The sequence below is a fragment of the Anomalospiza imberbis genome, chromosome 19 (assembly GCF_031753505.1).
Source record: "Anomalospiza imberbis isolate Cuckoo-Finch-1a 21T00152 chromosome 19, ASM3175350v1, whole genome shotgun sequence".
Lineage (NCBI taxonomy): Eukaryota > Metazoa > Chordata > Aves > Passeriformes > Viduidae > Anomalospiza > Anomalospiza imberbis.
The window spans coordinates 5,597,233-5,612,767 of record NC_089699.1 but is presented as its reverse complement, the minus strand read 5'-3'; the positions used below and the strand labels follow the sequence as shown (position 1 = coordinate 5,612,767).

General features: G+C 57.5%; 3 protein-coding genes across 4 annotated transcripts in view; 2 read left to right on the top strand and 1 right to left on the bottom strand.

Annotated features, from left to right (window-relative positions):
* BLOC1S3 (biogenesis of lysosomal organelles complex 1 subunit 3) overlaps positions 1 to 11,295 on the bottom strand; it is a 284,248-nt gene extending 272,953 nt beyond the window's left edge. Inside the window, exons 1-2 of one of the 2 annotated variants that reach the window (XM_068209376.1) lie at positions 11,170 to 11,295; positions 9,650 to 10,147 (exon numbers count right to left, since the gene is read on the bottom strand). In XM_068209376.1, coding sequence (XP_068065477.1) covers positions 9,662 to 10,144 — 483 coding nt within the window. In that variant the 5' untranslated portion in view covers positions 10,145 to 10,147; positions 11,170 to 11,295 and the 3' untranslated portion in view covers positions 9,650 to 9,661. Of the gene's footprint in view, positions 1 to 9,273; positions 10,148 to 11,169 lie in introns of those variants that run through there. The other variant, XM_068209377.1, reaches the window with a different exon arrangement.
* Positions 740 to 4,301, top strand: LOC137485313 (ADP-ribosylhydrolase ARH1-like). The gene is made up of 6 exons (XM_068209787.1): positions 740 to 1,030; positions 2,176 to 2,274; positions 2,346 to 2,451; positions 3,097 to 3,176; positions 3,246 to 3,429; positions 3,908 to 4,301. Exons 1-6 carry the CDS (start codon positions 838 to 840, stop codon positions 4,278 to 4,280), a joined length of 1,035 nt encoding a protein of 344 aa, XP_068065888.1. The 5' UTR covers positions 740 to 837; the 3' UTR covers positions 4,281 to 4,301.
* Positions 6,555 to 8,969, top strand: CCDC61 (coiled-coil domain containing 61). Its single transcript, XM_068209350.1, has 13 exons — positions 6,555 to 6,779; positions 6,862 to 6,944; positions 7,040 to 7,197; positions 7,271 to 7,399; positions 7,495 to 7,570; positions 7,644 to 7,726; positions 7,814 to 7,926; positions 8,022 to 8,100; positions 8,204 to 8,268; positions 8,360 to 8,438; positions 8,513 to 8,570; positions 8,664 to 8,730; positions 8,819 to 8,969. The coding sequence occupies exons 1-13, from the start codon at positions 6,632 to 6,634 to the stop codon at positions 8,914 to 8,916; spliced, it is 1,236 nt and encodes a 411-aa protein (XP_068065451.1). The 5' UTR covers positions 6,555 to 6,631; the 3' UTR covers positions 8,917 to 8,969.
* Positions 11,296 to 15,535: the final 4,240 nt, after the last annotated feature.

Genomic DNA, 15,535 nt, shown 5'->3' with positions numbered 1-15,535 from the left:
GTAGCCTAAAAGGAGCTGATTAGGAAGCCAGACCTAAGACCTTCAGAAGGAAACATGGGGTTTAGGACCATCCCAATGTGGATTTGTAACCTAGGCAGGATTTCTGTCCAATAAATGAGGGTTTGGACTCAAAAGATGAAACTCTGTGCCCTAAAATGCAACAGATAATATAAGAGAGGTTGGGAGCCCCAAAATTAGGATTTTGGCCCTAAAATGGAGGCTTTAGGCATGAAACAAATTAATAGGTGAGATGCCACAAACGACCTTGTGGACATTGCAATGGAGGTGATCCTCTCTGGCCCCAAGAAGTGAAGCTTTGGTGCTGACTAGAGGGCTTCAGGCACTCCAGTGGAAACTTTAGTGGTAAAAGGGGGTTTTGGAGCCTCCAAAAGAAGGTTTGGGTCTTAAAGAGAGGGCTTGGGGCTCTAAAAATTGAACTTTGAAAACAGTTTGAACCCTGAAGTTTGGTTTTGTGCCCTCAAGTGATGCTTTGTTGCCACAGTTTAAAGCTTTGCTCCTAAAAAGAGATTTGGGGCCCCTGGAGCCTCTCCTTCCCTGTGCCTCCCCCACCCAGGATGGCCCTGGAGTCCCTCCCTGCCTGCTCCCTCTCGCTGTGGGGGCAGCAGCCCCATACCCCACATCCCCAGAGTGTTCTGGTCCCCTTAAGGGCCCCTGGCCAGCACTGGCCCCATGCCCTGAGCCTGACAGGCATTCCCAGCTGCTCCACCATGGAGGAGACGTGAGTGCACCGGGATCCCTGGGGCTTCCCCCGCCGCTGGCACCCCCTGAACCCTCTGTTCCCCCAGGGTGCCCTCGGTGGAAACCTACGAGGCAGCCATGGTGCTGAGCGGGGTGGGGGACGCGCTGGGCTACCGGGGAGCCCGCTGGGAGTACTGCACCTCGGGCCCCCAGATCCACGGCGAGCTGGCCGAGCTGGGGGGGCTGGCAGCCATCAGCCTGGAGCCCCCCGAGTGGCCCGTCAGCGATGACACCGTCCTGCACCTCGCCACTGCAGAGGGGCTGGCCACAGGTGAGGGGACTCCGTGACACCCCACTGACAGAAGGGAGGGGTCCCTGGGGTTGGGGTCCCCATTGTACCCCAGGCTGGCACTGGAGGGGAGTGTCCTTGTATGTCCCCTAAGGGGTGTGGGTCCCTGTTGTGTTCCTAGGGCTGCGTGGTTGGTGTCTGGGGGTGCGGCTGGGTGTCCCCTTTCAGCCCCGGGATATGTCGGGGAGGTCCCCATGACACCCCTGACTCAAGCTGGAGGATTGCTGGGATTGTCCAGCTCTGGAAGGGGCTTTGGGGCATCTTCATTTTACTTCCCCCACCTTTTAGGGCTTTCCAGGGAGGCTTGGGGGGATGTGTATCCTTGTTTCCTCTAGGTTAGGGTGGCGTGGGGACTGTGAGTGTGTCTATGTCTGTGTGGTTTTCCACATTTATGTGCCCTTTTCTCCCATACTGGGTGCTGGAGACAGGGACACTTCCCCTTCCCACTTTGGGAACTGGACAGGGTACCCCTTTCTCACTCAGTGTGCAGTGCTCAGGAAGATTCCCCATTTCTCCACTTGTAGGAACGTGCCCCCAGTTGAGTAAACAAGTTCCCCTTTGTCTCCTTAAAAAGGAAAAAAGCCCAAAAGTTTCTCTCCTCAATTTGGTTAAAAGACACCTCATAGGACCTTGGGGACTTCACCTCAAACCTAAGGATAGCCAATGGCACAGAAGCCAAAAAATCCTGCCTGAGCAATTCACTAGAAAAGAAGAGAACAAAAGATGTAATCGCTTTTGTGAAGTGTTTTAGCGGGAGCAATAATCTCTTGGCCTGGCTCGGTTTTTCTCTGTAAAGAGTTTTTTATTTTGCCTTTTATTAAAAATTTTGTTTCCAACACTGTCACAAGAGCCATCCTACTACCTTTATGCCACCTGAGGTAGCTGAACCATCTAGGGTGTAATACTTATCTCTAAGAGCTTATGAGACCTAGCTCGAATACACAAAGTGTTATCCACTAAACTCATCCTGCAGTTTTGGGGGGTCTGTGGGGCAGTGTTCCCTTTCCCCGCATTTTTGGGGGTGGTGCAATGGGGGGTGTTCTTCTCCCCTTTCAGTTTTGGGGGGTTCATGGGGCCTCTCCCTTCCAGCCTGGGTAACCTAGGTGGGTTCTTCCCATCCTGCACAGGCATGGAGGGGGAACCCCTCCTGCAGGAGCTGGCTCGCCGCTATGTGGCCGCCATGGGGGACATGGAGGGACGCAAGCCCGGACCCAGCAGCATCCTAGGTGAGCACGGCCCGAGCATCCGGGGAGAGGCAGGGGGGCTCAGGGAGCCTCACGCCCCCGTGTCCCCCCAGGCACCTCCCAGCTGCGGCCGGGGGAGCCCGAGGGCTATCGCATCCCCTTCAACCCGCGCGGCACCGGCTGCGGGGCCGCCATGCGCAGCCTGGCCATCGGCCTCAGGTGGGCACGGGGACACTGAGGGACACCTGGGGACACTCGGGGACAGGGATGTGGGTACCAGAGCTGGGGGGATGCAGACAGGGATGTGGGGGTGTTAGAATGAGTGGAAGGGCGGACACGGGGAGGGACACGGGATGGGGATAAGGGGGTGTCAGAGCTGGGGGAGTGGGGACATGAGGATGTTTGGGCTGGTGAAATGGGGGTGTCAGAGCTGGAGGGGATGTGAAGGGATGGAAGTAGGGTAAGAGGGACATGAAGGTGTCAGAGGGAGAGGAATGGGGACACAGAGTGGGGTGGGGACATGGGGTTGGTAGAGCTGGAGGGGACAAGGTCCAGGATTTGGGGACATGTGGTGCTGGAGCTGGGAGGCTGGGGACAGAGAACATGGGGACAGCAATAGGGAAAAGGGACACAGGTCCCCAGGACTTGGGGACATGTGGTGCTGGACAGAGAACATGGGGACAGCAATAGGAAAGAGGGACACAGGTCACAGAGCAGCTAAGACTGGGACATGGGAGTGATGGGGCTGGGAGAATGGGCACAGCAGGGACAAGGACAGCAGGGACAAAGGTGGTGGCATGGGAATGGGGACAAGGCTGGAAATACAGGACCAGAGGAGTGGGGACTGGTCTGATGCCAGTGCAGGTACCCGCATGCCTCGGAGCTGCCGACTCTGATCCGGGTGAGCATCGAGAGCGGGCGCATGACCCACCACCACCCCACTGGTGAGTGCCAGATTGGCAGGGAGGGCTGGAGGGGACAGCAGAACCCCCCTGAAGCCCCTGTCCCCACAGGGTACCTTGGAGCACTGGCGGTGGCCCTCTTTGGGGCACTGGGGGCTCGGGGTGAACCCCCAGAGCGCTGGGGGGCTGAGCTGCTGCGGGTCCTGCCCCTGGCATGGGACTACGTGGAGGGCACCGGGGTGGCCGTGGAGGACAATGCTGCTGCCTGGCCATTCTTTGGGGAGGCGTGGCACCGGTGAGGGGGCACTGTGAGGGTTCTGGGGGGACAAGGGAGCACAAGGAGGGGCTGGGGAGGATACTGAAAAGGGCTCAGGGGTCCATTAGTGCCACTGGTGCCAGCCAGGCTGTCTGACAGTCCTGGCAGGGCATCGCAGCGGTGTCACTGGTGCCACTGCTGACCCTGATGCCCAGTCTGTCCACAGGGATGGCAGTGCCCATTGTGTCCCTGCCAGAGATGCCATCCTCAGGGACAGTGACCTCTGTGGCCCTGGGCTTCCAGAGGCATTGAGCTTTCTTGGTGTTACTGAATGCCCATGGCATCCAGTACCTTGCGACCCCCCAGGTTTTCTGACTGTCCCCAGTGTCCCCAAAGCTCTCTGGGGTCACAGGGGCTGCTGGAGAGCTGCAGCCCAGTGACCCCCAGCTCACTGCTCACCCCATTGTCTGGTGACACCAGTGTCCCCAGTGACCTCAATGTCCCCATGTCTCTGCAGGTACCTGGACTCCCGTGGGCTCCTGGAAGGTGGCGGCCCGCCGCGGGTGCCATCCCTCCCAAGCCCAGCGGAGCGGGACGCAGAGTACCTAGGCTGGGCATTGGACGGGTGGCCGGGGCGCAGCGGCCACGACGCGCCCATGGTGGCCCTGGAGGCGCTGCTGGCAGCCGGCGGGAGCTGGGAGGAGCTGTGTGCCAGGGCGGTGCTGCACGGCGGGGACAGCGACTCCACGGGGACCATCGCTGCCGGCTGCTGGGGGCTGCGAGGGGGGCTGGCGTCCGTGCCCCCGGGGCTGCACCGCCGCCTCGAGTACCGCGGGCGGCTGCGCGACGCTGCCCGGCGGCTCCACGCGCTGGCCTGGGGGGCGCGGTGAGCGCCCCTCTGTCCCTGCGGTCCCCTGCTGTCCCTCCCCACGGAAAGCTCCCGAGGGCACAGCAGAGACCAGCGTGGGGTCGCAGAGGGGCTCGGGGGTGAGAGGAATGAGGGGGTTTGTGTTTACAAACAAGCTGTGGGTCTGCGGGCAGGTAAAACCGGCACTCAGAGGTAAAAGAAACAATGGGGAGGATTCCACTGATTGATGAATGGAAAAAGATATTTGCTGTTACAGATAAGCTTTAGGTTCGCTGATAAATGGAATTGGACATTGAAAGATGAAAGAAACAATGGGTAAAACCCCAAATTCCGTAAGAATTAAAAGTTAAAAGGGAGGGTTGTACATTAGAGGGAAATCTTCGGTATCAGGTGTATTGGGAAGTCTGAATCTCTCAAGTACCTCAGGCAATGGGGAAAGAGGGAAGGGAAATGCAGCCGGGAAATTGGGATAAAAGAGGAGGCTGCATCCTCCAAGAACTGGAGAGACCCCAGGGGAATGCCCCATGGCCTCTCCCTGAATCCGAATAAAGTAAAAGGACTCCTCTGTCTCCTTTTTGGACACAAAGCTCTGGTGTTTGTGGATTGATTTTCCTGACAGGGTTAGCAGGCCTTGGGTGAAGCAGGGCCCTTCAGGGTGTGCGGGGGTCCAAGGCAAGCCGCAGGGTGACCACCGCAGCTGTGGCCAGTTGGCCTCTTAGTCCTGCCTGGGCAGAGAGCCCAGAACCTGCCCAAGGAGCCGCAGTCACCCCCAGAGTAAAAAACATCTCCGGAGTCACTGTGGGTCTGGATTTGTGTCCTGTGCCTCTCGTCCTGCCTCTGCCTGTGCTTAAGGTCCAAAGTGTTACTCTGCAAAACCAGCCCCAAGCTTTTCAAACCTTTATTTACACAATGCAATCCTCAAAAGTAAGGGAAACAGCAACACTTTTAAATCACCAAAGCCTACGCGTGGAAGACCAAATAGTCAATTCTAAGTTCCAAACCGACATTTTCATGCTACAAAGGCAAATTTATACATTCCAAGGTTTATGCTTTTAAAGTTCAAAGCCTCGTTTAGAGGGCCCGGAGTGTCATTTTGAAGGCCCCAGGTTTGATCTGGGGTGCTCACAATGCCACCAGTGTCACCCACTGCCCAGACAAACCCACGGGCACAGCCCTGCCTGAGAAAGGCTGCTGGGAATCCCCGGGGCAGTTTTGGGCTGTGCTGAGGAGTGCTGTATTTGCTCTCCTCCCCAATATTTTACGGGGGCCGACCTCCTGCAGCGTTCTGGGGGGAGCCATTTCAGGGGGAAATGTAATTTGGGGGGGATCCTCCCAAACATTGGGGCCCTCTAGTGCAGTCCTGCAGCCTCCAGGGGCATCCCCCAGTCTCTCACTGGTTAAAAACAGGCTCGAGGTTCTAGTCCGTGCCCTCCTGCACTGCCTCAGGTTCTGTCCTGCCTCCCTATCCAGCCCAGACCTCCTGTCCCCGGCCCAGTAACCCCGTTCCGTATCCCGCATTGGAACGGGACGCGGCCATGAGCAATGGCGGGCTCGCCCCTCAGGGACCACGAGAAGGCGTGGCTCCCCTCCGTCCCCAAAAATGAATGACAGCTCCATTAACCAATGGCGCAGCGGGGACAGGAGGCGGGCTTCGCCTGACAACCAATGGCAGCGGGAGGCTGGCGGGCAGCGCAGAGCGGCTAACGGCATTGCGATGACGGGCGGCGCCGGCAGCCAATGAGGCGGCGGAGCGGGGCGCGGCCAGCCAATGAGGCGGCGGGGCGCGGCGGGGCGGGGCGCGGCCAGCCAATGAGGCGGCGGGGCGCGGCCGAGGCGCGGAGGATCGCGGCGGGCGGTGAGGCTCCCCCGGTGCGGCCGGGCTGCTCCCGGTAGCTGTGGGCTGAGCGGAACCGCGGGCCCCGGCCACCCCCGGTTCCCTTCCCTCGGTACCCCCCTGAATAGGCCCGCCAAGCCGTGGGATATCCCCAGGCAGCAGGCTCAAGCTCCACGGCTCTCCCCTTGTTCCTCCGTATTCTCTCCACCCCTTCGAGCTGCGCCCGCCCCCAGCAGAGCCCAAATCAACAAAAGCTCCAAGGTTCTCTCCGGTCACCGCTCGTGGGGTTGTGGGCTCCCCTTCTTACCCAGTCCGTTCGCTCCCGCTCTGCACTCACCAGCCCAGAACCCAGCCCAGAACCCAGCCCAGAACCCAGCCCAGAACCCAGCCCAGAACCCAGCCCACTCACGTGTCCCGAGCCCTCCAGCGGGGGTCCCCTTTCCCGAGGGTACCCTCTTGGTTTCCTGGGGGTGCCCTCTGTGCTCCTGGGGTGCCCCTGCCTGCCGAGGGTGCGCTCTGCCCGCAGAGCCCCTGGCGCCATGGGGGAGCCGCGGTACGTGCAGGCCGAGTGCGCTTTCCGGCTCGGGGCACACACGGTGCGGGTGACCCTGACCCGCGCCACGTTGCGGGTGGAGGTGGAGGCTCACGGCACCAGCGACCTGTGGAGGGGCGAGTTCGATGCCGCCTGTGAGTGCCGGAGGGACCCTGGGGGCTGAGGGGATCTCCCACGGCTGCCACTGACCGAAACACCCCCCCCCGCTCCTCGCAGTCATCGAGGACCTGACCCGCAAAACGGGGAATTTCAAGCAGTTTGGCATTTTCTGCAGCATGCTGGAGTCGGCACTGACACAGGTGTGGCCGTGCTGCTCCCCCACACGGCGTTTTGGGGGTACCTGGGGTGGGGTGTGTGTCGCACCGAGCCCTCCCGCTTTTCAAACTTTCTGCAGAGCAGCGACTCCGTCAGCCTGGAGCTCCTCACCTTCACCGACCTGGAGACCCTGCATAGCCGGAAAGTGGGAGCAATCACCCGGCCTCCCCCTTCCACCTCTTCCCCCCTCAACTCCAAGCGCTACCTCATCCTCGTCTACTCCGTGGAGTTCGACAGGTGACAAGGGACACCAGGCAGGGGTCACGGGGCAGTGACTCCAGCCTCACCTCCTGCACGTGCTCTCCTCCAGGATCCATTACCCACTGCCCCTGCCCTACGCGGGGCGGCCGGACCTTGTGGTGCTGGTGCGGGAGCTGCAGGAGCAGCTGGGGCAGCTCCGGGCCCGGCGCCTGGAGGAGACCCAGCACTTGCGGGATGCGTGAGTGGTGCCGGTGACACCCGGAAGGGTTTGGGGTTTCCTGTCTCTCAGGGTGAGGAAGGAACCCCCAGACCACCCCCTGCCATTCCCCCCAGGCTGTGGAAGGCACTGGAGGAGAAGCGGGCAGCAGAAACCCGGCACCAGCGCGAGTACCGGCGGCTGGCTGCAGAGGTGGGCTGGGAGCTGCTCTGGGGAGGGACAGGGGCTGCCAGATGCACAGTGAGCCTTTTTTCCCCCCTCGAAGCTGGCCCAGGCAAAGGCGTCAGAGCAGAAGCTGCAGCTGCGGGTGAAGAACCTGACAGCTGAACTGGCCTCCTGCAGGAGGGGGTGAGGCCGGGGTGAACCCTGCAGGAGGACCTTCATGACTGTGGGGTGTCTCCTGTGCCCCCCTGATGGTACTGGTCCTCTTGGCAGCCGCCAGAAATCTGCCAGCCCGGCCCCACGTGCCCAGGAGCGACGCTCAGCATCCCTGGAGAGCCACAGGAGCAGCCGGGGCCGCCCCTCGCCAAAGTCTCTGTCACCTGCAGGTGTGGGACATTTGGGGACACACACCCAGGAGTGGAGACAGGACACGGCTCACCCCCTCCTCACCCTGACCCCCTCCTCTGCCTCCCCCTGCCAGGCTCCCGCCCACCACGCTTCGACCCCACTGCCTTTGTCAGAGCCCGGCAGCGCCAACAGAAGGAGGCTGAGCTCAGAAAGTAAGCGGTGCTGGCAGCTCTTCACCATCCCTCCCTGGTACTTGGGGGTCTCCTCCTCCCTCGAGCCCCATGTTCCCCCTACCACCATCTCTCTTGGGTGCAGCCAGCGGCGTGGAGTGGCTTTTGGCAGCAGCAGCCCAGCAAGGAGCCACAGGCGCAGCTCATCTGGTGAGTGGGGAACAGGAGGAGGGCTGGGGGTGCACCCACTGTGTGCTGGGGCTCCTTCCTCAACTTCCCCCATCCCCATTTCTCCCTGCAGCTGATAGCTCCCGGAGCTGGCACCTGGGAGGGAGTCCTGGCAGCAAAGCCCGTGAGCACCCCGAGCCTGTGCCCTGCAGGTAACTCTGGGGTTGGCAGGATGCTTGGGCATCCCTTCCAGCACCCTTTAACCACCCGCCTTGGGCAGGGACAGGAGAGTGACCCGTACACGGAGACCCCTGAGCACCTCGCCCTGCAATGGCCCCTGTATGGTGAGTGGCTGCCCCTTGCGGGCTCCCCCACCCCTCTTCATCCCAAAGCAGGGGGACCAGGAGGTCACTGGTGACCCCCAACCTCCCCTCCAGGTGCCTCGCCCAGCTGCCAGCCACAAGCTGCCAGTGTGCAGGACTGCTGCCAAGCGCCCTGGTAAAGGTGAGGCCCCATCTGAGCCCCTAGATGTTTGAGGGACACCCCAATCCATACCTTTGTTAACCCTTTTTTCCTGCACTGGCCTCCCCAGAGAACCGTGCCAAGGAGCCCTCAGCTGAACTGGCTGAGATCGATGCCCGGCTGCAGGCTCTGCAGGAGTACATGGACAGCCTGAACACCTGCATGTGACCCTCTCCAGGGACACACACCCTCTCCCTGTGTCCTCTGGAGTTTTGGTACAAGTGTCCCCTCCAATAAACCCTTGTCTGGCCCCAGAGTGTGTCCTCCTTGGGATGGGGCGAGGGCAGTGTCCCCCAGGAGGGACACAGTGTTGGGGCTGGGGACACCTGGGACATCACAAGAGGGTGACAGTACCAGTGCTTGGGAACATGGGGGATACAGCCCAGGCCACCAATCTCGTCCCCTGGGCTACCAGTGAACTCAAAGGCCACTGCAATGTGACACCGGCACCCACGACACCATACTCTGTTCCTGCTCCTGCAGCACTACTGTCCTCACAGTGCTGGCCAAGCTCCCCACTGTGGCTCTGACACCACCACGACTTTATTCAGTTCCATGTCACATAAAACAGTGGCCTCTGGGGACAACGGTGATGAGCCAGCACCAGGCCGCAGTTCAGGGATGGTCAGGGGAGCATGCAGGTCCTGGGGCACCAGGCTGGCGGTCTCTGTGCCCAAGTCACTGTGGCTGCACTGGTGATGATGCCACCATGGTGAGGAGGTCTTCAGGGTCAGTGTGGGGTGCTGCAAACATGACTCGATGTCACCACAACTCCACCCTCGGCAGGATGCTGCACTGATGATCCTGCCGGCGATGGCCCTGCCGTGGCAGACAGAATACCGGCGATGCCGAGGACCGCAGTGCTGCTGGCAGCTGCCCACAGATGTCTGCCAGGTGCCACTGGCGGTGCCGGTCAGAGCTGCCCGCGGATGTCGGGCAGGAGGCGACACGCTGTGACGATGTCGATGGTGTCGGCCACGGCGCGCAGATCGCGGCGGGCCAGGCGCAGGCAGTGCGCGGCCGCAGCGGCGGTCACCTGCGCCCGGCCCAGGGCTCCCTCCAGCCCCCCCAGGCTCCGGGCGGCGCTGCCGTAGCTCTGCCGGAGGGCGCTGCCCACCGCCCCCCGCAGCCGCCCCGTCCCCTCCCGCAGCCGCTGCTGCAGCAGCGAGGGGCCGCCGCCCCACACGGCCGCCGGCTCCTCCGCCAGCACCGGCGGCGTCTTCGGCCTCTGCTGCTCCTCCTCCTCCTCCTCCTCCTCTTCCGTCTCGGAGGCTTCGCCCGGCACCTTCAGCCCGGCTGCGGGGGCCTCCCCGGCCGTCTCCACCAGCAGCTCTGGCTCCGAGTCGCTCTCGGAGGCTTCGCCCGGCACCACCCGGGGAGGGCGGGGGGCGGCCATGGCCTGGCGGGGACGCGGGCTGCGTCAGGGGGCGGCCCCGAGGGGAGGGGGGCGACCCGGGCTCGTCCCTGCGGATCGTCCCCGCGGATCGTCCCCCCAGCTCCCCTGCGCTCAGACCCCTCCAACCGCGCGGCCCCGCAGCGAGCCCGGGGGCCCCGCAGTGACCCCATGGCCCCGCAGTGACCCCACGGCCCCGCAGTGACCCCACGGCCCCACAGTGACCCCATGGCCCCACAGTGACCCCATGGCCCCACAGTGACCCCATGGCCCCGCAGTGACCCCACGGCCCCCACATTGACCCCATGGCCCCGCAGTGACCCCACGGCCCCGCAGTGACCCCACGGCCCCACAGTGACCCCACGGCCCCCACATTGACCCCATGGCCCCGCAGTGATCCCACGGCCCCGCAGTGACCCCATGGCCCCGCAGTGACCCCACGGCCCCCGCAGTGACCCCATGGCTCCGGCAGTGACCCCACAGCCCCCACATTGACCCCACATGCTCCGCAGTGACCCCATGGCCCCGCAGTGACCCCACGGCCCCCGCATTGACCCCATGGCCCCGCAGTGACCCCACATCTCCCACACTGATCCCACATGCTCCGCAGTGACCCCACATTACCACAGCGGGTCCCCTCGATCCTACATCCTCCGCAGTGACCCCGCGGCCCCGGCAGTGTCCCCACATGCCCCTCAGTGACCCCACAGCGGGTCCCCGCGGTCCCACATGCCCCTCAGTGACCCCACAGCGGGTCCCCGCGGTCCCACATGCCCCTCAGTGACCCCACAGCGGGTCCCCGCGGTCCCACATGCCCCTCAGTGACCCCACAGCGGGTCCCCGCGGTCCCACATGCCCCTCAGTGACCCCACAGCGGGTCCCCGCGGTCCCACATGCCCCTCAGTGACCCCACAGCGGGTCCCCGCGGTCCCACATGCCCCTCAGTGACCCCACAGCGGGTCCCCGCGGTCCCACATGCCCCTCAGGGACCCCTCGGCCCCACTCCGCTCCCCCCGGGGCGCTCCCACCTCCGGGCCGCAGCGCCGCAGGTCACATGACGCGCCGCCCACGTGAGCGCACCCGGAAGTGCCGGCTCCAGCCGGCCCGGGGCGCGAACAACGCGGGACAGAGAGAGAAAAGCCGAGCTTGAGTGGAGTTTGGCTAGAAGTGTGTGATATCACGGGATGGGACTGCATCTCCTAAAGCTATTTTTCAGATTCTGTGGTGCTTTAGTGTGTGAGTCTGAGCTTCATATGAGGGATGGTGAGCTCTCTGCACAGAGCAGGGAGACAAAACAATTCCTTCTCCAGCTGGGGACCAAGGACAAATGATCCAAATCTCAGGCCCAAGAGCACAAACAACGTGGGCTGAAGAGGGAAAAACAAGCAGGATGGGACTGCATGGGCTAAAGCTGGAATGGGACAATGAACTCCAGTGTGCCAATGGAGCAGAGCTGATCACAGTGAGAGCCCCCGGGAGCGCTCGTGCATTTTGGGACCATTTGGGTTCATCTTGGGTGCAGCCCTGGCTGGGCTCTGGTGCTGCCCAAGGTGGATCCATGGAGGAGATCCTTTGAATAAATCCCTGCTTTATTCTGTAGCTCTGTCCAGCCTCTGCTCTAGGCCAGCCTTCTGAGGGCATCACCCTCTGGAACAATTTTTACATGTCCTCGTTCCTCGGGTGTTCCCAGCAGCGCTCTGGAGGTGGCAGTGCATAACACACTTCTCTGCTATTTCCGAGACTCAGATTTCTGTGCTTCTGAAGATCTGGGGGGTTTGGGTTAATGCAGTCACTGCATATCTGTATTTTCCCAGATAACTCTGGCATGTTTTTTTTTTACAATTTTTCATTCTATTAATGGACATGATAGCATTTTATCTTTACAGTCTTACACACTGTGGGCTGTCTAGTTCTTTCAATTGGCTTTTTCCTAGTCTTTTTTTCATTTCTTGTACCTTTATTCTGGCTCATTTGGAAACAAATCACTTGGAACTCACATAAGTCCTCTGTCTCTAGTGTGTGCTTTGGTTTTTTTTTTATATTTCAACTTTCCAGGAAAAAATGTTTCCAGAACCCTGAATGGATTAAACAAACAGCACATCATGTTCCATAAAAGGAACAAACTGGCTCAGTTGCTGATAGGGAACTGCTCATTTGTTTATTAAAAGCCGATGCTTTAAAAGTAAGAGAAGATAGCTGGGGCTTTAGGAATGATGAAAAATTGGATTTCCTCTCTGTTGCTGCAGGTGGCCTGTCATGACTCAATGTTTTTACATTTGCTTGCAGAAACTGAAGTACGTTACAGGACACTGTGACCATCTTGCATTAAAAATGCATTTATTTCTATCTGTCATTCATGTCTTTTTTAGCTAGAAATGCACACACTGACACAGTATAGAATTCTGTGGTTTGGAAATCATAAACCACGAGTTCTTTGGCAGGCAACTTCAGCTTTCAGAGACAAAAGTACACATCTTGACTCTTGAAGTAGCTTCTGGAGCAAGTTAGGTTTACAAATTATATCTGAACACCCCCTCCTACACTCACTCAAATAATGTTCTGCCATTCCCACTCCTCCAAAGTGACCACTGTCCTGGGACCTGCAGAAATAACCAGGAAGTCCGCGTTCTTTGTTGGAAATCTCCAACATCAATGACCCTGTCATTTGTAGAGTTGCACTCTCACACTGGAAATGCAAATTAGAGTTTAGGTGATGCAGTGGTTTTGGCTTGTTAAGTGGAAGTTGTATTGATTTTGAGGTTTCTTGGTTAGTGTACTAATGAGTGTGGTGGGTTTGGTGTTGGTCACTAATTATCAGTGCACTCATTTCTTCTTGTGAGAGAGGATTAGGAGAAAGGTAACGCAGCACAAACAGAACTATGAGTCTGGTTGTCAGAACTTGCAGTTTTAAGACAGTAATGCCTTTTTTTACCTTTTTAAGAATTAGAAGAGGGATGATTTATGATAAACCATTCTTTTTCCTAGAGCTCCAAAGGTCAGTCAGGTGTGGTTGTCAGGTTAGGAATCCCAGCTTCTCTGCCCTTGTGAGACCTCACCTGGGATGTTCTGAGGGCTGGAGTCCCTCTGCTCTGGAGACAGGCTGGGACAGCTGGGGGTGTTCAGCCTCGAGAAGAGAAGGCTCTGCTGACCCCTCATTGTGGCCTTCCAGTGCTTGAAGAGGGGTTATAAAAAACAGAGGAGCTTTTTATATGGGTAAATAGTGACAGGACAAAGAGGTACAGCGTTATTAAACTAAGAGAGGATAGCTTTAAATAAGATGTTAGTAACATATCCTTTACTCAAGAGGTTGGTGTCACATGTTGCCCAGAGAGGTTGTGGCTGCTCCATCCCTCAAAGTGTTCAAGGCTTGGAGCCTTGAACCTGGCTGGGGATTGGATTGGGCTTGGAACAGCCTGGTCAAGTGGAAGGTGTCCCTGCCCATGGCATGGGAGTGCAACAAGATGAGGGTTAAGGTTCGTTCCAACCCAAACCACTCTGTGATTCTATGAACAGATAATGTCTCTACAGGAAATGTGAAACAGATGTAAATGTAAAAATGTAAAATGCAGATCACCTGTCTTGGGTTGGGATGGTCCTGAAATAGCTGGGAAAGAGACAGATCTGTCTTGCAGACAGCAAGAGTGGAAGGCAGCCTGCTCTGGGACCTTTCTGAGATGCCAGCCTGCTCTGTTGTCCAGCACTGAGCTCCTGCAGCAGCTCTGTGATGCACTGGCTCCCCAGCCAGCCTGCTCAGAGAGCTTTCCCTGACACCTTCACACATCATTCCTATTGCTGAACTGGGGTTATTTCAGCTGGCAGCTCCTTTCTGCTTGGCTTTGAACACCTGTTATGGCATTTGCACAAATGTTTTGGTGTGTGAAGTCACTTGCAGGCAAATCACAAGAAATTGAGGCAGCATAAACAGCTGCAGTGGAACACAAGGCAGAAAGATGTTGGAACCCTGGATACTGAGAATTCCAGACTTTCTGTGCTGACAGGCACTGACCCCCAAGAGAACACTGCATTTGACCTGAGGCTGTGGAGAAGCTTCCAAAATGGAATGATAGAACTGGGATTGTGGGTGTGGAGTTTGAATAGAAGTGTGTGATATCACAGGGTGGAAAACTTAAGAGTTTAAGGGTTTAGAATATAGCAATATATATAAAGCAAGATGGAGGCTTTAGGGTGGAGGCTGGTCCTTCTTCTTCTCCTTCACCTTCTTCTCCATGGGTTTGGGTGGTATTTTGTAACTGGACAGAAAAATCCACATTGCGGGGCACAGGTGGTTGGTTTTTGGGTTAAAAGTAAAAATTACTTAGGTGTCACATGTTAATTGGACAGTTTAGCCTTAAAAGACCTTGTAGAGAAAGACGGTTAGCCATTTCGTAGCTTGGCAGTAGAATGCTGTAGAACTCACGACTTGCAGGACTGTAGATAGTCTTACAGATAAGAAATAATAGACTTATAGATAAGAAATAATAAACATCTGAGTCTGAACACCAAATACCATCCTGAGCACTTGAATCCCGACCTTGGCAGAGGCAGAAAAGAAGTTAAAAATCAACATAAGGAGAGGTGGTTCTTTGTACAGGTGAATTGACACTGTTCTAAGGGATTTTCTGTGAAAAAGAAGTTAAAAATCAACAGAAGGAGAGGTGGTTCTTTGTACAGGTGAATTGACACTGTTCTAAGGGATTTTCTGTGAAAAAGAAGTTAAAGAATCGACAGAAGGAGAGGTGGTTCTTTGTACAGGTGAACTGACACTGTTCTAAGGGATTTTCTGTGAAAAAGAAGTTAAAGAATTGACAGAAGGAGAGGTGGTTCTTTGTACAGGTGAATTGACACTGTTCTAAGGGATTTTCTGTGAAAAAGAAGTTAAAAATCAACATGAGGAGAGGTGGTTCTTTGTACAGGTGAATTGACACTGTTCTAAGGGATTTTCTGTGAAAAAGAAGTTAAAAATCAACATGAGGAGAGGTGGTTCTTTGTACAGGTGAATTGACACTGTTCTAAGGGATTTTCTGTGAAAAAGAAGTTAAAAATCAACATGAGGAGAGGTGGTTCTTTGTACAGGTGAATTGACACTGTTCTAAGGGATTTTCTGTGAAAAAGAAGTTAAAAATCAACAGAAGGAGAGGTGGTTCTTTGTACAGGTGAATTGACACTGTTCTAAGGGATTTTCTGTGAAAAAGAAGTTAAAAATCAACAGAAGGAGAGGTGGTTCTTTGTACAGGTGAATTGACACTGTTCTAAGGGATTTTCTGTGAAAAAGAAGTTAAAAATCAACAGAAGGAGAGGTGGTTCTTTGTACAGGTGAACTGACACTGTTCTAAGGGATTTTCTGTGAAAAAGAAGTTAAAAATCAACAGAAGGAGAGGTGGTTCTTTGTACAGG